General features: G+C 46.8%; 1 protein-coding gene across 1 annotated transcript; it reads left to right on the top strand.

The window, feature by feature from the left end:
* Positions 1–1132: 1132 nt before the first annotated feature.
* On the top strand, positions 1133–23604 carry LOC144174073 (alpha-N-acetylgalactosaminidase-like). Its single transcript, XM_077702501.1, has 9 exons — positions 1133–1285; positions 3742–3924; positions 4868–5042; positions 7410–7584; positions 9620–9714; positions 11233–11394; positions 11886–12083; positions 18904–19088; positions 21719–23604. The coding sequence occupies exons 2-9, from the start codon at positions 3749–3751 to the stop codon at positions 22041–22043; spliced, it is 1491 nt and encodes a 496-aa protein (XP_077558627.1). The 5' UTR covers positions 1133–1285; positions 3742–3748; the 3' UTR covers positions 22044–23604.
* Positions 23605–25679: the final 2075 nt, after the last annotated feature.

The following is a 25679-nucleotide window of genomic DNA, read 5'->3' as shown; positions in this document are numbered from 1 at the left end:
ACAGCTAAGCATCCCTCACTAGACAAGGTGCGTGCGTTGAACGTTGCCAGGGTCAAGTTCGCCTCTATGTACTCCTATGCCACAAGAGAGCTTGTGAAAAGGTGTGTAAACCTGATTAAGGAATGCTGAAAGTGCCCACTGCAGTACTAAATGTGACCAAGGTCAGTGCACACTGAGTACTGAGTGCAATTTGTAAAGAAATTGACCCCCTCCACCTTCTTTCACCCTTCCTGTACCTGGTGTTATCCGAAACAGACACTTTGCGGTCAAAAATAAATCTGGTGCTTCTATCGTTCTTTTTGTTTATGCAGAAAACATTGATCCCTACAGACAACTGTTGTAACGGCGACGTTCATCGGTGTATAACGGCTTTATCATCTCAGGATAGGGACTCTTAAGGAGCAAGTGTGTTGGTTTGTGCAATGCCAGAACATGAGGAAACAGCGCCGGAGACAAACACAGCGCTGTGTCTGTGTCACCTGAATCTACGTCCTACCTTAATCGCTGTTTTCTTACGTTCTAATCTTTGTCATCCTAGGGTATGCCATTCAGCAACTGGAAGGCAAAGTGAACTGCAACCGAGTGCAGCGGATTGCGTTCCTTCCAGGGATCAGTGCACCGGAAATGTTTCGACCCCCGGGTCGTCATCATTTGCTGTCGATTTGGCTCCGCTAGTAAAAAAATTCATTCATTCACAGCAAAAAACATTTATAAAATATCTTCTGAATTCATCTGTCTCCTCTCAAAGCTCTATTACCGAAGCAAGTAACGCTATGTCGTCATGCGTAAAGAGTAAAAGCCCCTCGCACGTCTTTCCTGTGAGACGCTCGACATCTTTTTCAGCGCTGCACAAAGAAGGGTGTCAATGTCACGACGGTAAAGCCGATTCCAAGACGCAAATTCCTTTCTACCGTCGCTTTGCGGGTCTATACGCGGCGCCCTAGAATTCCCCGGATCCTGTCCAAAGCGGCGCACTGCGCGAGCCATTAAGCGGTCGCCGAGGGAAGGCCGATAATTGCGGCCCACGCTGCCGGAAAGCGCAAGTGGCTTCGTGTTAAAGAGGTGGCTGGTCACAGTGCCGAGTTGAACGTTTGGCGGTCGCGTGTGCGCGCAACCCAAGAAGATGCTATCAGCGATATCACCGCTTGCAGCAGCCACGGGGCGACCCTGTCAGCGCTCTCGCTCTCTCCGTCGCAGCAAGATCAGCAAGCGTAGCTCGCTTTAGCGTTGCGCCGCGCCTTCTGCGGCTCCACCTGTTGTTGTACAAGGCACGGCAACGGTGCAGGTGAGAGATGGGCCGCTTGTTTCTTCCTCCGATTTACTCGCGAAGATGGAAACTCGAGCTCTTAGTAATAAGCGGTCACAGACGCCAGCTTATGAAGGCGCATTGATCAACAGGAAGGCATTGTTGACATGGTTGTTTGCCACAGCGTACGGCGCAGGGTGTTTCACCAAAAAACGCTGTGCATGCGGACGGGTGTCGTGGGGTCGGCAGGGAGGTGATAAAGCTTGGATTGCACCATCCATGAAAAGCTTGAATTGGTCGTTTTAAGGCGGAATACTTAAGTTCCCAATTGTGCAAAAAAGCGGCGTTGTCCGGTGACGAAATGGCCACCGCTGTGGCCATACTAGGCCCATACTGCAATGCTAGCCTTGCATAGGCTATACAGATCCGGTTCCCTAACAACGTGGCTAGTACCACACTATCCATGGCTTGCTTGGGTTTCCAAATACACACGCACACACACACATACGCACATACACAAGCATATGCACACGCTTTCGCGCGCGCACGCACACACTGAAAATACCGAAAGTCAAATTTTAAAGGCCGTTATTATAGTAAAACCTGGCAAATTGCGCGATTGCGCGTTTGTTTGCGCGTTTGATTGCGCGTTTGTTTATTATGCTTTAACGACATTAATGTTTCATGCCATCTGAGTAAATATATGTGGTTCTGAAAATCTGTTGATATTTCTTTTGATTTCATTTCTTTTGATTTATAGTTTTAGCTTTGAAATTGCCTGTAAAATGCCTCCAAGCTCTCTCGTGTTCAACTGTTGCATGGACCAAACGGTGTGATGTCCAAAGCTCATATAATGGAAAGCAACGACTAGCACTGGAGCAAAATAATACGTTGAAAATTATTTCTTTCTTTTGCTTGCCGCACTGAAAAAACTATTAATTACGTTGAAAAAAGGTTAGTTATCACCCGGAACGTATTTAGCGTCATTCAAATGTTAGCTGGACACCAGCGCGTTATAATGCGAAAATTCGAGATCTAATTGGTGTCCCTTCATGTGGACGACGCTCCACCCACAGGACTTAGCTGATGTCAAGGAAGTTGTACTCTCTCTCTCTCTCTCTCTCTCTCTCTCTCTCTCTCTCTCTCTCTCTCTCTCTCTCTCTCTCTCTCTCTCTCTCTCTCTCTCTCTCTCTCTCTCTCTCTCCGCGAAAGCCGCTTTCGAAAGGTTTTCTTTGAAACATAATCCACATCTATTGTTTTTCGTGTAAAAGGGAAAGTGTGTACTGACAGGGTCTCCAAGCGCAAAAACAGCTCAAATGGAAACCCAACAGATGCTTCTTTTAAGACTCCTGCTGCACAGGTTAATATAGTTAATGTCAGGAGAATTACCATTTCTGCTTTAGATACTTAAACAAACGTTTTCGCATACCTAGAGTCCGGAAACAGAAAGGGTTTTACGGCCGGAGGAAAGCCCATTCAGGATATCGGAGGCTAAAAGCTATCTGTGCGTGCTTTCCCGTCTCCGAACACGTACACCCTTCACTTCCCTCAGGGCTGCGGCAAAATGCACCAAGACGAAAGGGCCTGCTTGTCGTCAAGGTCTAATAAGCCCGCCTTCCGGAAACGTCCTCGGCCTGAGCCGTCCCTGCCCCCCGTGTCAAGACACACGAGTCCTTAATACGTTGCATTACACACGCGCTGCCTGGATCGCAACCGCCAATCTCTCTGACCTCTCGGGCCGCGCTGACGGAAGGCGAACGCGCGCGAAATTGCACCGCTCGCTCCGATGATCCGCGCGCACGCAACGGCGCGTAACTTTTTTCCCTCTTTATTTCGCATTGTTAAGCGCGTCAGAGGCGCCTGCTGTAAGGATTACTGGCATTCACAGCGTGGAACGTCGAAAGTCCTTCCTGAACTTGGGGCCGACAACAAAGAGCTCTGTTTTGTTTTCACATTTTTTTCACCCCTTCGCTCGGGTGCTGACCATTACCGCCGAGATACGAACCCACACACCTCTTGCTTCGCTATCCGTTTTTCTTCGGGCGACCGGCCAATTAAGACACCACGTGCTGACGCTTATTGACTTGGCCACTCACACGGGCGTCTCCAACAGCCGGCACAAACCGCACTTTCTGGCGGGACAAACGCGAAGGGCAAGACAGGTGCAGTAACGCACAGCCACTGAGCAATTTAGCTAAACCTAACTCACAAACAGCAGGATGAGGAGCTACTACTGCCAGCTAGCGCAGGCATCAGGACGAATAGGTTCGAATATTCCCCCTTTTGTTGATGACGGAGTTCCACGGCCTTCGCATAGCTCGGCGGTAACACTACTGACCCAGTCTCTCCTCACAACTTTCGATTTCTCCTTGCCCCTCGAGCGTTCGAGGGCTTCTTGGCTAGCCTTGCCGGCAGCACTTGGCGCTCAGCTGGCAGGCTACCCAGAAGGCGAGCTCGTTGCGTGGTTGCCGTCGTGTATCCGCGTCTGTGCGCAGCGTCCACATGGAACGGCCGGTAGCCGCGGTGCTCCTGGCGCCCCTGGCGCTCTTCCTCCTGGGCACGCGCCCTGCGTGCGGCCTGGAGAACGGACTCGCCAGGACACCGCCCATGGGGTGGCTGGCCTGGGAGCGCTTCCTCTGCAACGTCGACTGCGCGCGTGACCCAGAGAACTGCATCAGGTAAGCCGCTTCCGGAAACACTAAGGTGGGTGTAGACAGGAAAGCCTCCGTGCCGTCCTCTCTGGTTCAACAAACTAAAACGGAAGGAGGCGAAGGTATGCACTGCGCTACTTCCGCGACGCCTACTTTCACCGTCGGCGGGCGAAGGAAGCTGCACAACTTGTCAAGCAGAGTCTATTGACAGTAGAGTACATAAGAGTATGATGTACCACCCGGCAAGCTGAAGAGTTGTCCAGTGGTGTTAGTCTTTTCTTGGCAGTTCCTTAAGTGTGCGCTGCAATCGTAACAATGCACATGACGTGAGCGAAAATAACCAAAATTGTATTTGATGCCACTCTGTCTCGACGTCTCTTTTAGTTGATTCATACAGAAAAAGTTAAAAGGAAGGAGCGCAGGTCATGTCACGGGTAAGGCGCCCTGAAAGGACGAGAATTTCTCACATTTATTGTCAATGTGAAGGTTTTGTTTTGGAGTGATTTCAAATTTTCGGCTTATGCTCCAGCATGCACCACGGATGGCAGTTCGCGCTGCGCGGACATCGAGCCCGACTTGTGGCGCAGGCATAAATATTTTCCGTGGGGTGTCATACGCCCCCGGTAAAATATAAAAGGACAGGTTGCCTACACCCGAAGTACACCTTAGGCATTTTTATGTTTCAGTAAAGCCGAATGGCTAGTTGCTTCGTTTCCTGTAACATCTACATAAAAATAAGAATGCACACAGGACCTGGAGGAATCCTTTTATTAAGAAAGCAATACTCTTATTTTCGTTATCGCGTTTTATTATCGGTACAGTGTGTGATTAGCAAGGCAAAAAAAATGCTGAAATGCTTGAAGGAGGGGGGATAACGTACTCTGAAAATTTCCTAAAATTTACTTCTACCGTGAAAGCTTAAATGAATAAAATGCCTTTCTGATATATCCCATCCTTTCTGGGTTCCTAGCGAGCGCCTCTTCAAGGAGATGGCCGACAAGCTGGTATCGGAGGGCTACAGAGACGCGGGCTACGAGTACGTCAACATCGACGACTGCTGGATGTCCACTGAACGAGACGCGGCAGGCAGGCTGCAGGCGGATCCTGCCCGCTTCCCCCGTGGCATCAAGCACATCGCCGACTACGTGAGTTACGCTGACAATGCGCTGCACAATCTGGTGCGCAATAATGCGGCAGTGACTCCCAGCACCACCACCAAGCTGTATAGCATCCCAGTGTAGGATACAGCGGGTGTTCAATAGAATTGAAACAAATAAAGAAATTGCGGTAAGCGCTGGCTCAAGACGTTCGAGATGCTCTAGCATTTATAGGCACTGTTAATATTGGGGACGTTGAAGTTGGCACGTAAGCAAGCGAGAATGTTCTTGAGCCAGCAAATGGCGGTTCCACCACCCACAATAATCTCATTACACGACCTGCAGGCCGGTGCCAGTAGTACTGAGGTAGGGTTTCCCGAACACCTAACAGTTCACCGCTCCTCCTCCTCCTCCTCCTCCGCCTACTCTTTGCAAAAGCATAATCATGCAAGTTCCCAAGTTCCAATTATTCGCCGATTTGAAAGTACTACGGCCGTACTTGTCATGTCGTTTATAATGTTGTTTTCATGTAGCTTTTAGCACTGCGCAGATAACACGATCACATCTTTCAGCGGTGAGGCCCTTGCGAAAGCCATGTATCGCCGTTGTTTGGAACGCCGCCTGGAATCGCACAACATCCGCCTGAAGTGCTAGCCGGAGGCGCTGTTGGCGAGCGCTGAAGCTGCGTATTGTTGGCGGTGAAGCACCGGAGCACCCACTTTGGCGTTCTTTAATTCCGAATGTTAATGCGGTCACGGGGTCATGGCTGCGAGGCCGTCTTTCAAGATAAATGACACCGAATCAGAAACTATTCAGCATGTGTCGTTAAAGTGTAGTTTCACCAAGATGCAGAGAAGATGACAATGGGGAATAGGTGGGTCGTTTACGGTAAGTTCCTATTGAGCTTCTTTCTTCCTCTCCTTGTATGCTGATTGGGGGTCAATAGCCGTTTTTATTATTTGCCTTGCATTCTTAATTCCGCGCCGAGATATGTGTACAATCCAGAAACCTCCTATGTGATGGAGAACGTTAATTAAACGTGTTGATATTCCATGTCCCGCTCCTAAAACCGGCTTGAAAGATAATAAACCACCCTTATACGCAAAAAGAATGCGTAGAATTGAGCTACTCTAACATTTTAAAGGGAAAAAAATCACAAGTTTTGGAGTAAAACTTGCATTGCTGGTGTTCGAACTCAGGCCGCACAGCAAAAGCCGCAAGTCTGCCTCTATAGCGACTGGGGCGGAATAGTGATCGTTTTTCAGAAGTTTGAACAATAAAATTAATATTCCAATCGAACCAGCAGATGATGCTGGGTGCGCACAGGTAGTGCCGGTCATGTACCTCTCCGGAAACGGAATGTCGCCGCGACGTATGCGCTCGTCGACTCAGACGCGGAGCGTCGAAGGCGGTCCCACAGTGACCAACCACCTGTGCGTGGGCGTGCTTGCTTGCGTCATGGGACGGAACAGGGTTCGCCCCTCCGAGCTGCAGAATACATTTAACATTAACTAGTGCCATTTATATATACCCCCACAAAATAATTTAAAGGCATTTTAATAAAAATATCGCCAAGTGATTCAACGACACAACACGCACAGCTTTCTCATCGAAAATCCAATGCCATGGGCGTCCTCAGGAGCGGGGAAGCAAGGGAGGAAGGAGGTGGGTCATTTGTTATCCCTGGATGTGAGCTCTGGGTGGTTAAAATAACCTGAGATTCACAAATAAGATCAGTGCCGCGAGCTATTGATTATTCTGCTCTTTCGCTTAAGCATACGCAGATATATTGGTTCGTATTTTTCATTTTTTCAAGAATAATGATGTCGTCATTCAAGGGACCCTGCAACACTTTCGACAAGCGTTTTCGCTCTTTCCTTCGCGTCTGGAACCACTGCTAAAGCTACAGCTATCGGCAGAACGGACAGGCACTGCTTGATTTGCTCGTCGCACCAGAAACGCCTTCTATTTCTGCTTTGTTTCTGTGGCTTTTTTTTAAGTTGCTATCGAAAAGCGTTCCATTGCTGCAACTGAAGGAAAACTGGCCAACAGCCGCTACATGGCCTCAGTGACGTAATTCGAGCCGTTGAAGAACGCCAAGGCCGGGAAAGAGAGCAAAATCTTTTGAGCGAGTTTACAAGTTATATGATGGGCATAGAGCAGTAATTTTTGGCTGAGGTACTTTGCGACCCCTAATTTAAGTACTGGGTGTGTTAGGTGACTACGTTCTGCAAGTATTTAAGATTTCTAAACAAGTTGAAAAAAGTGTTGCAGGGTCCCTTTCCTTAACTTTAAGTAAGATTGGAATCTTACTTGGAATTGGAATTGAAATTTGGAATCTTGTGCCGACGCTGGTCCGTCGTAGCCCGCCCCGTGACCATCCCCAATATTTGTTTTTCTTTCCGGCCACGTCAGATGCACGCGAGGGGCCTGAAACTGGGCATTTACGGAGACGTGGGCACCAAGACCTGCGCGGGCTACCCAGGAAGCTTCGCTTACCTCTACACCGACGCCCAGACCTTCGCCGACTGGGAAGTGGACATGGTCAAAATGGACGGCTGCTACGCGTCCCTTCAAGACTTCCAGAGACGTAAGCTAAGGGCCTCCCAGTTACTCGCTTCTTTCATTTCGTTGATAAGTCGGCCTAGCTAATGGCCGTTGTCTAGAGGGTAGCCTGCTATGAACGGGCCATAGTTTGCAACCCCCCAAAAAAGAATGCTACGCTATGAGCAAATTCATAAGTAAATGCACTTCAGAACGTGCTGGCACGTGATGATTGAGCGTAGTGAGAGGTGCGCTCCAGGTTCTTCATAACCCAGGAAAAGCATACGGTATACTGCACTGGCAGGAACTTCTAGCTCCATGCTCTATAATATATTGCCAGTTGTTCAGCCTGCTCGTAAATTTCTTCGCTTCGAGCAAGCTGGATCCTAGATCCCCTCGCTTTCTCTGCCCATTTACAGCATGGAGTGAATGCGGCGTGACGAAAAGCAACGAGTTATGCCAGCGATGTCAGCTCAAGGGTTCTGTACCAAAAGTCGCCTGTTCGTGCACCCGCCGTGGTGGCTCAGTGGCTAAGGCGTTGCGCTGCTGAGCACGTGGTCGGGGGTTCGGTTCCCGGCCGCGGCGGCCGCTTTTCTGATGGAGGCGAAAAGCAAAAAACGCCCGTGTGTGCGAGATTTCGGCGCACGTTAAAGATCCCCAGGTGGTCAAAATTAATCCGGAGCCCTCCACTACGGCGCGCCTCATCGCCTGCGTTGCGTCGGCGCGTTAAACCCCAACAATCAAGTCGCCTGTTCGTGCCTGTGATCATTGTAAGCCTGGAAAAATCAGGAACTCCGCAAAGCATTGTTTTTTTGTGTGTGGTTTTAAAAGGAAGCGAGATTTTATGAGAGACTATTTAAAAGGTACTGCTGTGAGATCTTTGTCACATTTTTGCACATATTCACCCGTGAAAACACCTTTTCGCATAGCAACAAAATGGCCGGCGTCTTCATTTTTTTGTATTCTTTTTGCAACCTTCTGAAGTAGAGTGCTTCGTGTTTTAGTGGTTTTTTTTTCTAATCACTTTTGACTGTGTATACCGCGGCACTTAAAGCTTCAGTACATACCTAGCGAGTTCCCTTTCATGCTACGAGATACAAAGTATGGCTAGAACCAGGACAGCTACGTAATGTTCTGGAGCTAACGCATTTCACAAAGAATCTCTGGAAGCACCTTTGTGAGCACCTTTGAAGTAAACGGCACTTTGCCGAATTTTCGCGTGTCCTTACGGCTTTAAAGCTATAGGGAGTACGTGGGCTCCGATCCCCATAATCCAGGATTCGCAACGTCAAAATGCAGTACCACTTGTTATTTGTCAGCTTCGCAAGTGGATGTTTTGATGTTGGTCGTTACAACAGAAATGAAATTTAGGCAAATTTTAGACAAAACAGGACATCCATGCAACGAGCAAAACTGGCAGCTAGAGAGAGAGAGAGAGAGAGAGAGAGAGAGAGAGAGAGAGAGAGAGAGAGAGAATGCTGTTACAGAGGAAAACGCAGAGGTTTCCCGACATGCTTTTGGGTGCAGTAGGCTAGTAAGGAGACGAATAGAAAGAAAACAAACAAGAATATAAAATGAATAGCGACTCAAACTAGCCGAAAGCTGGAACAAGAAATGCCGTTTATTTCGCCTTGCTCGTCCTTGAGAGCTGTTTTACGAGAGCGGGAGAACGCACCACCGGAAGCGATGTCTGCGCGAACCGCCTTGGCAACAACAGGCGGTAGAGCGCGGCACAGCGCCAAGGCAGAAACGGCAAGTAACCTTTATCGGCACAAAACACGAATCCGCCTAAAGCGATACGAGATTGGTAACCGCTGAGATGCACTAGTGTGCGTGCGTGCGTGCGTGTGCGTGTGTGTATGTGTGTTTGTGTGTGCTTGCGCGTGCGCGTGGGTTGATTTTAGCGCTGTTTACTTAACTTGCGCTCGGGCCATCGCAAACAACCAAGTGTGTTCGCCTCGTTCGGGAAGACTCGACTGGTCCTATTATTCTATTCATCACGTTCCTTAATCACTCTCGCCTGCCTGACCTTTTATAGCAGAATGAATGAGATTGTCGCTCCCTAAAGAATCACTTTGCAGTCTACACCGAGTTCAACACTGCCATCAACCGGACCGGACGACCAATGGTCTACTCCTGCAGTTGGCCGGCCTACGAGGTTCAATATAGCATGAACGTGAGTTGCCCATCAGTGACTGGCCTTTGTTAGCTTTTACCTGTTGAGATTAAGACTGAGATTAGCTTTTACCAATTTGCTTTTACCCGTGAGGCTTTCGGTAGATGCTACAAATCATATTTCCAGGCTCCAGCATGGGAACACAGGATGAAGATGTCTTTCTCTTAATTACAACACCGTGTAATTGTCTAATATTCATCCCTTGTCTGAATCCCGTCTGGTCGCGGAGACAGGGGGAAATATGCACGGAGGCGTTATTTTAGCTAAGCTGCAGCTTGGTAGGAAACGGCAAGCAGACTGCTAGCACAGGAAATCTCCAATGGTCTAATTAGGTGATTAGGGAGCAGGCCACGGCGACCGTGCTGCAGGCCTGGAGCTATGAATTACGGACATGACATTTGTACGGACAGTGATTGTTACGGTAACGAATCCTCCTCCTCCTCATCCTTCGCATCCTCCTCCTATGCGGTAGCGGAACAAATAATAGCGGATGTCGAAACTAAAGGCAGCTTGCTTCACTGCACTATAGGGGCTCTGATATTAGAGTAGATTAGCTTCTCGTTTCTCCTCCATGTGTTTGATGGTTTCTGTCTCAAAAGACGGGCCCCCCCCCCCCCTCCTTCACCGACAACTTATCAATCAACTAGAAATCAATCAACCTGTTATCAACAAGAAACATTAAAGTGGTAAGAGGGCCGCTCTCTTAATTTAAGCCACCGGCCACCTAATTATTTATTAATTATTAATTAATTAAATATTTATTTATTTAGTTATACCGGAGCAGGAACTAGTGAATAAGAGCCCGTAACTTTAACGTTACTAAAAATATAGTTATTATGCGTCAAACACACCATCTGATATTCGTCTAGATGCACGCAGCGTTGCTATTCAGCTATACACGAAACTTAAAACTGCCTGCAGCTAGAAGAAAGCAAGACAAGCCGCATTCAAAATTAGCGGAGGAGAAGGAGGAAGTGGTTTAGCTCGGCTATGCCAGGATATACGTAACGTGAGCAAAGGTTCAGCTGGTTATTCATAGGTTTCCTGGTTGTCTAGGATTAGCTGATTATCATGCTTACTGATGCTAAAACGATTTCCAATCCAATACAATCCAATAAAATCCAATTTAACCCCATCTAATCCAATCAAATTCAATTCAATTCGATTCTATCCAATTCAATTCACTCCCATCCAATCCAATCCAATCGCGGTGGCAGCGACTCCGGCACGCCAGCTGTGCGCCGTGAGACATCACTGCTCCTCGCGCATGCGCAGCACGGCTCTCCAGGAGCCACGCTAAACAGCTCAACCTGGGCCAGTGTAGCTCACGCTACAAAATAAACCAGCCTCGAGGGCATTCAACAGAGTGCATTTTATTTTCATCAAAACAATTAAATAACCGCTGTATTCTGTGCCTTCTGTTCTTAGAGGAAAAACTAAATGTCTTTCTTGAGGTGGAAACGTGGTTGCAGCGTAAAAGAGGACTTCTCTTCCTTTTCTCTTCCTGCACCGAGCCAGCCCAACTACAAGCTGATCGGCCAGCACTGCAACCTGTGGAGGAACTACATGGACATCGCCGACACGTGGCAGAGCGTCGAAAACGTCATCGACTACTACGCCGCAAACCAGAACGCCCTGACTGCGGCCGCCGCGCCGGGCCGCTGGAATGACCCTGACATGGTGTGGGCGTGAGCAGAGACGTTTCTAGGCAAATATCGTGCTGTGCATAAAATTCCGAGTCATTTTGTAATAATCGAACACACATTTTGGGCAATGTCTAAGATTTTCAGGGCGCATTGAAATTGAATGTATTTTTATTTGATTATGAACTGGCAAATCACCGTTTCCCCATCCTCACCCGTAGCGGTGGCTCATTGGCTAAGGCGTTGTGCTGCTGAGCTCAAGGACGCGGGTTCGTTTCCTGGCCGTGGTGGCTGTTTTTTCAGATGGAGGCGAAGGGCGAAAAACCCTGCGTGCCGAGACTTCGGCGCACGTTAAAGATCCCCAGGTGATCAAAATTAATCCGGAGCATTCCACTACGGCGTGGTTCATAGGCCAGGTTAACTAAGGCGCGTTAAACCCCATAATTAGATTTTTTTTCATTCACATCCTTGCTTCCGGTTTTCTCTACTCATTCTTTTCTTTATTTTATTTTTGTCTCTTCCGGGCAGCTGGTGATTGGTAACTTCGGTCTCAGCTACGACCAGAGCAAGGCCCAGATGGCGCTGTGGGCGATAATGGCGTCGCCTCTGCTGATGTCCAATGACCTGCGACGAATGCGTCCCGAGTTCAAGCAGATCTTGCAGAACAAGGCCGTCATCGCCGTGAACCAAGACCCGCTCGGGATTATGGGAAGGAAAATACTGACGGTAAGTGGTAGGATATCTTAACGCAGTTTCAGCGATTTGCTCTAGGCGATCGTGAACTCCTTTCTAATAAAATATGGGTTTACTGCCGAAATATAGTTCGTTCGTACACATCGTGTCCGCATTTTTTTTTTTTTTTTGTGAAAGAAGCGTTCGTGGATCCTTTTAATGCAGGGGACCACAACACTGACAAACTTTGCGAATGGTTTAGAGCCGTTTCAGGGCAATTTAGAACGCCTCTCCGCTGTCCCCGAATGCCTTCTGCTCATGCGTTCGAAGCACCGGGAAACGACAGCTCAGGAAGACGGCGAAATGGGATTTGCAACTACGACGCAACTTCGTTCTTTTCCATTGCGCAGACACCAAGCTCATGGTACTAGTGCAGACACCAAGCTCATGGCTGTCTAGTGGTAGGCCAAATTCTGTGCAATTATTTCCGGATACCACGGAGGACATAGTTAAATATAAAGTAGTTTTATGGGCAAGACAGAAGGCGCAGTCGATAGCATTCGCTGCACCTCGCTCGAGAGTGCGTCAACGCACGCCCGTCTTCGGCGGAGCTGGCATCCAGGTAACGTATACTCGCTAAGGCTTGACGTTGGGCCAGTTGGGTACACATAATTCAGCGGTCTAGTTTGTCATGTCTTCCGTCCTCGTCTCTCCGCTGTTTTTTAGTGTGAACTGTATACTCGCTCCTGGTAGCGGCGCCATCTGGTAGTTTTCTTATCGTACATCATCACTGAAGTAGTCTAGAGAAAGAGATCTGCGTGATTGAAAATTCGGGTGGGGTAGTTGATCACCCTTTAGCATAAAAAAAGGGCCGCCGACACATAGTAGCCGCTGTTGGAGTGACGTTTTAGTGAAAGATCGGTACGCGAGACTAGGAGGGCGGCATCACGCCGTCTTAGTGCATCCTCAGTGAAGCCAAGGTGGCCGGCCGTCAAGAAGCATGGGTTTCGATAGGCGCTGGAAAAATACTACCAGTCTGAGGCACGCAAGGTCCCGAAACCACTCTTCAACGCAGGTGCCGTTTTGCAATGACTTTTTGTGTTACGTATGTGACCCTTGATTCGAGCATTACCCGCGGGAAAAAACAATTTTCACTGCATGCTTGTGTAACCAGCCACATAAAAACAGGCCAATGCCAAAAAAAAAAAAAAAAAAACGGGCTGTTTCTGTGGTTTCTAGCTTGCAGCGGTAGCATCAAGCAGCGTAATAAAAGACTCCGTAAAGTAAGTTTTCAACTTTTTACGAGACACAGGCTACGACTAACACGCAGATTCAACATTCAAATAACACTGAAAATACAGTTAAAACTCGATCTAACGAAGTCCTCAGGAACCGCGAAATATTTCTTTAAATGGAGAAATCCATAACATCGGGACTGTAATTTTACAAGCAGTTGATTGCATGAATTCGATGTTCAAAGGGAGGCGCATTCCAGCAGCTACCATGACAAGGTAATTGCGGCAGCCGCGGCACTCGCCTGCCGATAGTTTAGCGATGCGCTAAAAGTCCGCGGTGAAAATAAGTCAGCCGGGGCTTGCCTTGAAGTCGTCGCACCCCAGCAGACACGCGAAACACAGATGGAGCTGTACCCCTTTCCCGCTGAACGGAAAGCTCCTGGCTCTCATATAATGTTAGAACCACATAGACAGGGCTTCCTCCAACTTGTCGTGCCGGGTGCTCTTGAGCAATGTTTATAGATACTTTGTCTTGAGGTTCTACTTCTTTGAAGCAATTCCAGATGAAGTGGCACAGATGATGGCGCCCTTTCCCTTCAAGATTGTGGAAAGCGTGCTGGCCAGCATGCAGTCGTGGTCTCAGGCCACAAGACTGCTGAGTTCATGTCGTAGAGTTTCATGAAAACGAAACTAGATGTCTCGTTTGTTTTTACGGCCATGGCGCAATAATAGAACATATTCGCAATTGCTCCTTTTGTAAGTGGGTCTGTTTCTCGAAATATCTCGTTTAATCGGGGATGGCGCTAAATCTATGTCGTTAGTTCGAGTTCATAAAAGTGTTGAGCCGTATAGGTACCTGCTGGGGAATCCTAATTTGTCCGTTAGATCGGGAAATTCGTAAGATCGGATTTCGTTAGATAGGGTTTTGTCTGTAGTCCTTGCGGTAAGGTTTGTAATAATGGCAAACTTAAAGTATTTTGACATGATTATCGGACGTGAGCTCGCGTAGCCAACAACTGCCGCAGATGTCAGCAACGGTAGTGGGGGGAGAGAAGATTTTGTACTTTCCGTGTTCAATGACTCCATTAGAGTTCATGCTTGCGCGTTATACTGCAATAGCTGAAAAAGTAACGCCTTGAATAAGAGACGGTCTGTCTGACTTCAGTTATCAGTGTTAATTTCCAGTTCTCAGTCATGTATGCCACTAGAAACACAATTCAATGTTTACCACTGAATTTTTATTCAAAAGCATACAAGGTTTCTTTGTTGGAGGCAGACTCAGGCGGGCTTGATTTTGGATTGCTGACCTTTCGCGGCATTTTCTGAATTGTAAATTTGCCTCCTAAAGTGTTTGTCCTGTGCGTTGCTGTTGGAAGACTGTCGTAGTACGATTTAACAATTTTTATAATTATAAAGTATTGTTACGTGGCGTAGAAAGGTATCTTTACAAAATATTTGCAAGGTTGAGTCCACTGCGAAGCCTTGATGGCGAACCGCTACCGCAGTCCAGAATGAGTCACCTTCGTTATTCTTTCTACCTTGAGCCGATCAATCGCGACCACCTTTGTAGTGTTCGTGTAGTTAGAGCCGCCGCGTTATAGTATTTTAATTATTCTTGGAACCGTGTCATGAAAACTCGATAAAGAAAAAAATACAATCGAGTGCGGTACTTTGTTCTCCCCTTAGTGAAATGTTGGAGTGAGTAACGCTCTTTCTTCCCTCACATTTAGTGTGTTTAGTAGTATCCCTCCGAACTTGATAATGACTCCAAATAAACAAGAGGTAATATTTGGGTTGCCACTTTCTGGAAAACGCGCTGAAAGTTTACCGCACTACGCACAAAAAGGAAAGTTTTCCATTCTTTTACATTGGTATTATTGGCGTTGGAGCGAATGTGAAATATTTTGTTACGAATCGATATCATTTCTACTTAATTGGTACGAAGATTGCAGAAGTTTGAAATGCCCGTAATTGTACTTGGCATTTTTGCTGAGAAAGCCTTTACTCCAGGGTAAAAAAAAAAAGAAAAAACGGCACAAGTTCTGCATCTTCGTGGTTCGATCCTCAGTTTCGCGAGGAAAAAACACTCCGAAATAAGGCATAAGCTCTTTTGTATAGGGAATCTTCGACCCACCAGAAAAAAAAAAAAAAAAACAATGCTCCTCAACATAATACACAAAACACAGTGCGAAAGTCATGATAATTTGCAGGAATAAAAAATCCTTTGCCTCAGGTATAATTTGTTGGTGCTTCCACGAACCGCAATTATGAAGACAATCGAAGGAGCACCGGCGTTTTGTGTCTGAGCTTGAAGTTCAATCAATGTTACGAGTGCTCTTAGGGTCTGTGACTCTCGCTTTTGTAGGGTCTTCAAAAATGATTGATTACAAGAACCGTATGTAGTACCCCCACCCCCTATTGTAATATCCAGTGAGAGGTCTTTAAAGAAAAAATAAATAATGGTGATGACTTGGGCTCAAGCTCATTAGTCACGCAACCGAACATTTATTTTTTTCACCTCATTCAGTTTTCCAACACCGATTGGGATTGTTGCAATTGGAAGACGATGACATTCTTTGTGAGCTGATGCCTGTGCTCTAAGCCAGATGTAGCAGCGTTTACCACCATTATACGGGTCCGGTAGCTCTTCAGATCCCGCGACATTGCGATGGGATGCTCACATGCACTGGATTAATAATCTACACTATTTTTTAAATACTTTTTAGATTCGCATACTACAACTAGTAGCGCAAGGGAAACTAGGAGAGATGACTATTATAAAGACAGTATAAATGACCCAGGGTGCTCAGTTAAAGATCTGCCGAAATTCAGAAAATTGTCTACTAATGCGTCGCGTCCTTGTGCCGTTTGTCTAGAGCCTGTGTTCTTTACAGAAAAATATGGCTATGAGTTGCGAAATATGCTGGATTATTTTATTCTTTCTTTCTTTCGTTTCTTTTTGCCAATGATGTAAATTTGTATCACTATAGCGATGAAGTGCCTTTACTTCGCTAATTATGTTTTTCTTTTCTGAAGATGCAAGACGTACTGCAGGGATGGTACCTACGCGCTATTTTTCATTCGTGTTTCTAATGCTCTTTTGTCGAATTCTGTTGTTTACTCTTCGTTTTTTGGGGAATATGTATAAGATGCATATTTTTGATTGGATCATATCAGTTTGTCGAAAAATTTGATCTTTTTATTTCCTTTTTTTTTGTTTTTTAATATTATGTCCGAAACGTTATTTTTATTTACGCTCTTATAACGATTAAAGGTGCTACTTCCACCAAGTCTTCATTGTTGTAGCATTGCAGGGGGCTACATGGTCCTGGCCGGGTGGGTACTGGGCAAAGAATGCTACGCATTAATAAAGTGGAGTTTGATACTGTAGAGCTAGGGGGCGCTTGTTCGCCATCGCCAGGGCCTGTAGCAAGTGGCGCAACTGTCACAGGGTGGGATACACATCATAGGTAGGTGGTAAATTAGGCAAGGAGGTGCAGCCAGAACATTTACTAGAACGGGATGCGTGAGGCGTAGCCGGGGAAAGTATAACATCGTCGTGTCATAGTGAGGAACCAGTTAGGACGATGATGGTAAATATACTGATGGGTATGAAGACTATAGATTTCCCTTGCTTCCCCCACGACAATTGCGCCTAGCAAGTGATTCTTCTGCAATGTATAGTCTTGACGGGCAGATGGTGAGCGACAAGATTTATAAACAGGCAGGTACTCGCTCAGGAATTCCCGCGGAAGCGTTGGTAAAACTGACGTGGTAAAGAAAAATTAAGTTGAGAAAATACAAGCACAGTACATGCCGCTTCTATGCGCATGCGCTATTGACCGCTTTCATAATCAATTGGGATCGTAAACCAATGCTTGTGTGCTATTTAGCTCCAACACACTAATTTCATGTCGCGCGAAAAAGGACAGCTTTGAGGATGAGGTAAAATTTAACAAAATGTCGGCAGAAAGGACGATTTGCCGCTTATTCATTATGAATTCACAAACACGTCTTGTTGGCATTTTTTTTACTGACTTTGACCATAGCCGGTTAAATCCACGCTACGTAGACCCTGAAATAAATGAAATGAGTTCGCTTGGCTGCCCCCAACAGCCCTCCGCTCATACGGTGCTGGGTTTCCTAGTTCGCTACTCTCCTATTCCGCTTTCCGCCTCATGCTTTTTTTTCTCGCGCTGTCATTTATTCTCTACTGTGATCTGCGCTCACTCTTTTATTGTACCCTATGCCTCCCGTTCGCTCAATTGCGATACGGCTGAACGGCAGGGACGGGTGCATAAGAGCTGCGCTCTAAAAACACGCGCAGAATCACACGCTCAACTTGACGTGCAACCTCACAGTTACGTTATTCTACGTTTAGATGTTATGCCGTGGGGTACAAAATTGACCAAGAGCTCACATTTATTGGTAACAATTAGGACTAACGAGGATGCGCAGATAGGGTGATAGATTTTGGCTCATCTAGCAGAAATGACGACGTGGTTTGTGCCGTTCATTAATTGCGGTAAGCGGAATTATCGAACATCGCTTATGAACGCGTCTATTCAACTTTTATAACGCAAAATACTGAATCGTGTTCGTCGTTATCCTGTTCTCTGTGTCCACTACAGGGAGATGCCCCACGAGCAGTTTAAGAATTATAATTTGTGTTTAAAAATCATATGCTTATGTTCGCATTTCATTTGATGCTGATTGAGAATTATCAGGTGTAAATAGAACTTTCTTCAACCAGCCACGTTGGCTCAGTGGCTTGTGCGTTGCTGAGCACGAGGACGCCGGTTCAATTACCGGGAATGGCAGGGACATCTGTTTTTCTGGTCTCACACCCGTGCTTCCTGTGTGTCGAAATTTCAACGTACAATGAAGATCCCAGGTGGTAAATTCGTCGGGGTACCTTCATTACGGTATGCCTTACAGCCGGGGCGTAGATTGGGTGCATAAAACCTCGATGGGAGAATTTCGTTTATCCGGACTAAGGTAACCAGAAATTTCATTGAAACCTGAAATTTTTGATGTAGCACAATTATGTTCGGCCGGCTCTGTGGGCCCGATAGTTCAATGCATTGTGACAAATTAACCGCCATGGACATCATGTACTTCACGTTTCAAGAATGTATGGGGTGACCTAGAGCAGAAGCATTCTAGGTTCACAGGCAAGCCTCGTTTGGTTCGTTTGCGTCATTAGGCGGATGTAAATGGATCTTGCTTGTTCTGTATGTGTGTGCAGCGGGCGCAGCATAAATTCCTCCTAGTAAAGCGTTGTCCAATATACCTATATATGCTGGTATATGCTAATCTGCGGGTGCGCAACACTGTGCCAGGCGTCAGAGTACACGCATATATTTATTGGGGCTGGCTCACTAACTACCGCGCTTTTGATTACACATTTCGTGAAAGTGGGCGTTTCCCCGAGAGAATTAATCGAGTAATTCAAGCAGCATACTTAGTTAATACGTGTTGTTGGTATGTCAAGTGAAATAGTCGGCTGTTGGCGGAGTTTCTCCCAATAAGCCAACACTTGGGGCCGCTGCTAATACTGACGTCGTGGTAGTGGCGAGTTCCAGCTCTGTAAAGCATTGAAGCCTGAAAACGAATGCTTATTTCTCTGCCTCACCAAGCAATACGGCGTGGAGACCTGGAGCCGTGCGGTGAGCCCCGTCGTGGGCGACTCCGGCTACTCGTTCGCGCTGGTCTTCTTCAACCGGAACACCATGGGTGGCCCCCGAGAGCACGCCGCGCAGCTCAAGAGCCTGGGACTCGTCCACCCGCAGGGCTACCGCGTCATCGACCTCTTCGAAAACAGGTGAAGACACATGCCATCTGTCGTTAAATATGCAGGTAAGGTACGCTTTAGCATTTGTGATTACACCGTATTAACGCTTGGTATTTGGCCGTGAAGTTGGCTTATTCTTTCTTTTTTTGCTTAGAACTTTAAATGCGTAAGCCTTTTTATATGGACTGAACGTGGAAATGAGAGCTTGCTTCTGGGCTAGTTGGTACATTATTTCTTGTAAAAACACTGCGCTAAATTGAAATTACGAAGACGAGGACGGCGGAACACACGATGCAGAATTACACGATGCAGACTTACGTAAGTCTGCATCGTGTGTTCCGCCGTCCTTCGTCTTCGTAATTTCAATTTAGCGCAGTGTTTTTACAAGAAATGAACGTGGAAGCGCGTCTGTCCGTCCGTAAAGTTTGATCTGTTGTCACACTTTCGCCGCATTTAGAAATGCTAGTGATAAGTCAGGTAGGCTTTAGAATTTGTAATTACAATACGTTAACGCTTGGTATTTGGCCATAAAGTCGGCTTATTCTTTCTCTTTTGCTGATGAGTTTGCATGCCTTAGTGTTTCCCTGTGGACTCAGACGAAACCCGTCTGTCCGCCTGTAACGCTTGATTTGCCACTTCGTCACATACTGAAGTTCTGTCACTGAGAGGCGCTAAGTCCTTCATACTTTGAATTCAGGCATCTAATATTGCCCCTGGAAAAACGCAATCCTACAATGCGTTCGGTGTAGTGGTGAAGCCAAATTCCGTCGCAATAGGGAGATTTGGGCCAGTTGGTTCGGAATCATATTTAACAGCACTAGGGACGATACGAGGAGCAGAAAGACACAGGACGAGTGCCTCGTCTCGTCACTAGCGCTGTTAAATATGATTCCGAAATATTCCGTCTTGGGAGGGAGTTTCCGGAAATCTTTTGCTTGATCTTGCATGCCGCTTATTTGGGCCGATTGACTTATAAGGTCGCACATAACGGCCTGCAGCGGTCTGGAAAAAGATTCACCGTGAAAGGAGGACTAACGCACCTCTTGTCGCGGCTTCAGGACTACATCTTAAGTTGAAGCTTTAGGAAGACCCAAGCGTCTGGATTTCGTACTTAGATGTAATCGTTGTACCTTACAAATTCTCGCTACCGCAAGTACCGATGTGTTTGTTGTCTATGCGTGAATTCCTTATGGTCTTCTGGGAGTCAACTGGCATTTGCTTCATTTTTCCGGACCTTTTGCCTTATCTTTTACAGCAAAGCTGTCTATGGCTAGGCTATGGAAGAAAATCCCTGCGGAACAGTGCTAGATTGATACTAATCTTGTCATGAACTATCATGCTTTGTCAGAAGATGTTTTGTTAAGTGTGGCGCTTTGACGCAACCTTTTTGGTATGTCTCTCACGCGAGCTGAAGGGGCTAATCTATTACCCACGTTTATAATCTGGCCCCCCTTTTTTAAAGTGTGGCATTCCCAGCGTGTGAAATATTTGGATAATTATCAATTCCAGTTTCGGGGTTTCCTCGACAACCTTGACGTTTACTGTTTGTTCGAGCGAGTCATCATCCCTCTCCTAGGAAGATTTTCTATCAAGCTTTAGTTGGAGGGTGAGGCTACGTTTTAGATGCGACTGCGTCTCATTCACTCGCCTTGTCCCTCCATACGGCGTTGTCCGTCCACACCCCTCCCCCTACACTATAAAAAAAATAATGGTTAGCGGCGCCCGGTTTCGACCCCACGACCCTGTGGGCGGAACGCGAGGTACATGGTGCTCTTCCCACTGCGCCACAAAACCGAGACAGAATCAAATGATACGAACGCGCCTTATATCCTTGACTCATTCAAACTACGTCAAGAAGCTACTGATACAACGCATGATGGGGCAATGATTAACACTTGCAATAAAAGAAAAGAAGCTCCCACTTACAGCAACAATGATGGAGTAAAGGTCATTGCGACAGCGAAGCCGCAAGCATACCACTTAGAGAGATTGACCAAGATTGGCCAATAAAACATAATAATTATCATAAAACATAATAATCATACGCGTTCCCGACACGTTTCACGCGATTTCAGAATCAATCCAACGGAAACATCAAGTGAACCCCACGATGCGTCGCATCTACACAGGGTTCCCCTCGCGGGGAGGTGGGCGCAATTTTTTCAACGTGCGTTAGTTGATCCGTGAAGCTTGTTTTGTATTGTTTTTTTTTGCGATTAAGTTGGTCCAGTAGCATTGGCCTTTTATCGGCGCATTTCCTGTCGTAATATTCCAGTTTTCCTCCCACCACAGCCGATTTTGTTGTTCCATTCGTACTTGTTCAATAGGCTTGCGCGCATCCCAGGGCACTGCTGCAGTTTTGGCCCTTCTTTTCCTATTCATTGCGGACGCTAACATGGATCCCTCAATGGCAACTGGTGATTATCACGTACAGCAACTTTCTTTGGCCCTATGCGGATGAGAGGACCTTGGAAACATGTACAAGGATATGCCTGAAGGGTCATGGTTTGAGCTCAGTCACTATTGTATAACCATTACTTCACCGGGGGTGGCAAGTGCTTTGAGCAAGAACACAAAAGCTGTCCACAGTACTGTGTACGTCATGACAACACCAGGAGACCAAAGTCAACATTTAACTTCCAATCATTTTTTTCGGACAGATTCCTGGGAATCTACAGGCCCGAGGACTACCTTTCGGTCCGCGTCAACCCTTCAGGCGTCGTGATGGTGAAGGCCGAGGCCCTGCCCCCCGTCGCACCTAGTCCCGTGGGGCGGCTGCAACCGACCCAGTTTGGGCCTCCGGTGCGCACCGGCGTGACAGGCCGCAGCGAACAGCTGCCGGTGCCGACGTTTGTCCTGCGGAGGACTGACGTCGGTGGCGTGCCCTTCGAAGTCGTGGTGGTCGGCCAGACACCCATCCGAGGACTTAGAGGCCGCATTGTCAGGAGGGTGCCCGCTAGGAAGCGTGTTCGACAGGACGACTAGATCCGCCCTGCAGGGTCATCCTCGTGATGCGTAGGCCGCGAATTGAACGGGAGAGAAAGAGAGACATATTTTTTGTCAGTTACGTTCCTTTACGCAAGGTCACTGTTTATCGATCGTGGGCATGGTTTAGTTTTGTGCTCTCACCAAATGCAATGTTTGGATAATGAGGTAAGCAATAAAAAAGGTTTACCCTTCTTCCAACAGCACAATACGGACAGTGATTACACTACAGAGGGGAAGGAGGTGCCTGGGGAAGGGGGGAGGGGCTAGAAAAAAGTAAAAAAACGCGAAATGATGCTCCCGCCTTCTTTCTACACACTGGTATAGACAAAGGCATGTATAGCGCCCTATTACGCGCGTATTAGCGCCGTTTTTAATGGGAACTGCTCCTAAACCACGTGTCTTTGAAGCCTTCCCTTACGCAAGTAGTTCCATAGCATGCGCCTAAATTCGGAGGTAGCGAAAACTGGCCATCCACTTCAGTGAAATAAGAGAGCGAAAGAGCGCAGCCGCCCGAGGGAACAGGGAGGCAGCAAAATGCACTGTCATCGTCAACCTCTCCCAGTACATGGCGGTAGAAGCGAGCAGCGGAGAAACCCGTGTGAGGCAGATCGAAGCAATTCGAAAGCGTAAGGCGGAAGTGGAGCGTGAACCAAATCGCGTCAATCGACAAAAGAACGACGCCATTCGGGAACACGGGGCACAGGAACCACGTCTCAGGCTTTCGACTGGGCGTTAATGCTTGCGCATTCAGAACCCTTAAGGTGTCGTTGTACTTTTAAATACTGCATCAACTGATAGTAAGCGCTGTGTTTGCGTACTTTTAAAGTCGCTGTCCGTGCTGCGCTGTACGAAGTATGAACCAATACCAACTAGAACTACTTACCGCACTTTATTAAAGGAAAACCACGCGCTTATGTGCAGCGTAACGTTTTTTTTAGCCACCTATTGGTTTCAGTTTTACTAGCGATTTGTTAGGCTTCACTTTACGGTGTTGTTGCGTATTGTTACCTCAAGCTTCCTACGGCTACTTGTTTTTTCTTTGGCACTTAGTGACTGCCCTTACAATCGTAAGAAAAGCGAATGCGAAATAATGTCCCTACCACGCTAAGTCCCTCTTGGTTTCTTGTCTCATAATGTTATAACTTTTCTGTCTTAACGTTTTTAATATATAGGATGTGAAATACGTTTTCCTGTTATGTTCGTGGAATGGAGTTAACAGCAAATGCCCGGTTACTTCAACACAGCAAGGTCAGGGGAACATTATTGGGCTAGACGCTAATGCCAACGATTACTACCACGGAGAAAGTTGAACGTCATACGTACTCAAAGTTGGCTGAGGTTGGAGAGTGTCGGTAAGAGCCAGGATTCCAAGGAAGGTTCTACGCAGCGCACCAGTGATGCTCCTTACCGACAAAACCAAGCTTGAAGTGTCACGCATTTCATTTTTGCCTTAATACTCATTGTATGTTAACCACCATCGTCGAGCAGCTGGCTGCCTTCGACGCCAACATACGGAGTCAACTTAGTGACCAATAAAATTCAGTCATTCTCTCACTTATATTCTTATTAATTTCGTTGTCAACTGATTCCCCTTTGCGGAGCGTAGAATACGTATAGATAGGCAAAAACAGACGTAACAAAGTAGCTGTCGATTCCCCTCGGAGAAAGCAGTTGAGTGCATTCCATCCGATAAGGAATCTTCGGACGGAGAAAGCCAGCAAGCCAACAAAGTTTGAAATAAAAAAAAAAAATAGCCCAAAATAGCCCGTTAATGGCGCATTCACTACCGACAGGACGCAGAGGAAACAAGAGAGCGATTTATCACGAAGCTGGCCATTAATCGAGTGGGTGATCGCGAACGCTCCATCCACCATCTAGTTTATACCACGCATGACAACACCGGGGTCAGTCCATGGCTTCGGCAGTGTTTATTCTCAGACGTGCAGCGTCACTGCAGCCGGCACCGGTCATTCAGCCCTTCTGCATACATCTGAAATGGCGAAGAAGCAGTTATCATGCAGGGCACACATGATTGCCGGCCTGTAAGTATATAGATACTGAAACAGTCTGCATTTCTCGACAGAAGTGTGCACTTGGAGAGGGTTGGCCGTTCTTGGTTTTTTTTCTCAGTTTGTTTACACTAGCGGAAAGGTGGTGTTTCGAGCGCAGTGAAACCTATAAACTATGATGCAGCTTCAGACCACTTTCTGCAATTAACACCTCATAGAGAGCCTGTATATAAAACACCGCCTGCAGTCATATCACCGAATAGGGGGGGGGTATAGGACGCGAAGGATATGATACCCGCTTAGATATAGTCGGGCACGCATTTAAAGTTAATGTTTAAGGTTAACGCTGAAAACATCCGTGCACACGCGCTCACAAATTTGAAACTGCGATGGGCACACATCTCATGCCTAATATTGACCCTCTATCATAACCGTACGCTCCCCACGGCTCCGACTCTGCGTTGGTGCAATTCCCTCTCCGTCTCTAATATTTCTCATATCATGATGATGATGATTTCTATTGGTTTCCCCTTTGAAGCGGGGTGATGACATGTCATCTTACCAAAAAGGACTAATATAACCATGTTTTACACTCTTGGTTTAATACTAGCGCTGCTTAGGGCAGGCACTAAAGCTTATTAGGCCCGAAATATTTTCTTTTCCCTGTTACAGGTGGTAACTGTCCTAGGCAATATTCCCCTCTCTGCTTTTCGTCCACCAGCATTCTAATCTTCTTTTCGTCTCCTCGACAGCCTTGAAGTTAACTTCCTCGTTGATACCCTTAAATCCTAGGGCTTCTGGAAGCCCAATATTCCCTTCATGTAGATTTGGATGGATACCCTCACCCTATGTGCCGCATAGTTTCTGTTTCTTTTCCGCAGACCACGCATACCCCATCATTTTGTGAATACTTCCCCACAAAACTCTTAGTTCGCAGGCAACCTGCTCTAGCCTCAAACAGCAAAGCACTGCCCTGGAAATTATCGTAGAAATTTTGCTTTCTGATGTTCATCTTCTCAGCCCTGTACATCTCTAACGACGTTTTAGCTTCCATTTTTTCCCTCCATTTATTCGTTTCAATCTGCCTTGCCTCTTTTTTGGTTACCTTGGCTGTTTTGGATTCCCCACTGTTCTTTCCGTATTTCATCACGCCCCCCCCCCCCCCTCTCTCTCTCTTTCTCTCTCTACATCCTCTTCTCTTGCCATCTCTTACCAGTTGCATTGGTGCACATTTACCCCACACCTGCTTCTTTTTTTTCCTATTACATACCAGGCACACTACTTTCGTTTATGTAAACCAAGTTTTTCGCTCGGAATAGATCGCAAAAGCCCTCGCAGCTTGAGCGCATATCTTGCTCCACACCGCTTTACTTCAAACACGTGCGCTTTCTGTCCTCAAACGCAGAACCTAATACCGGTGGCTAGTTCAAGTTTTCTTCGCCTCAAAAACTTCAACATCCAGCATTTCAAATGTGCCATGATTACATACTTTCCTTTTTAGCGGCACTGTATTTGATGATTTCGGCATGCTTGCCCCAATTTACTCCACACCATGCGTATGCCCCTGCTGACTTCTTTTTTTTTTTGTTCAGCGAGGTTTTGGTATCTATTGAGCTTCGTGATC

This window comes from Haemaphysalis longicornis, unplaced genomic scaffold (assembly GCF_048455015.1).
Source record: "Haemaphysalis longicornis isolate Haplotype H1 unplaced genomic scaffold, Haemaphysalis longicornis Haplotype H1 scaffold_3, whole genome shotgun sequence".
NCBI classification, from domain to species: domain Eukaryota; kingdom Metazoa; phylum Arthropoda; class Arachnida; order Ixodida; family Ixodidae; genus Haemaphysalis; species Haemaphysalis longicornis.
Note: the sequence above shows the minus strand (reverse complement) of the source record. Positions and strands in the feature narration are given on the sequence as shown.

What these genes read in the sequence shown, in the direction of transcription:
- LOC144174073 (XM_077702501.1), top strand. Translation starts at nt 3,749, where the DNA reads ATGGAACGGCCGGTAGCCGCGGTGCTCCTGGCGCCCCTGGCGCTCTTC. An exon ending in TCAAGCACATCGCCGACTAC is followed by an intron (nt 5,043 to 7,409) that starts GTGAGTTACGCT and finishes CGGCCACGTCAG; the next exon opens with ATGCACGCGAGGGGCCTGAA. An exon ending in ATCGACCTCTTCGAAAACAG is followed by an intron (nt 19,089 to 21,718) that starts GTGAAGACACAT and finishes TTTTTCGGACAG; the next exon opens with ATTCCTGGGAATCTACAGGC.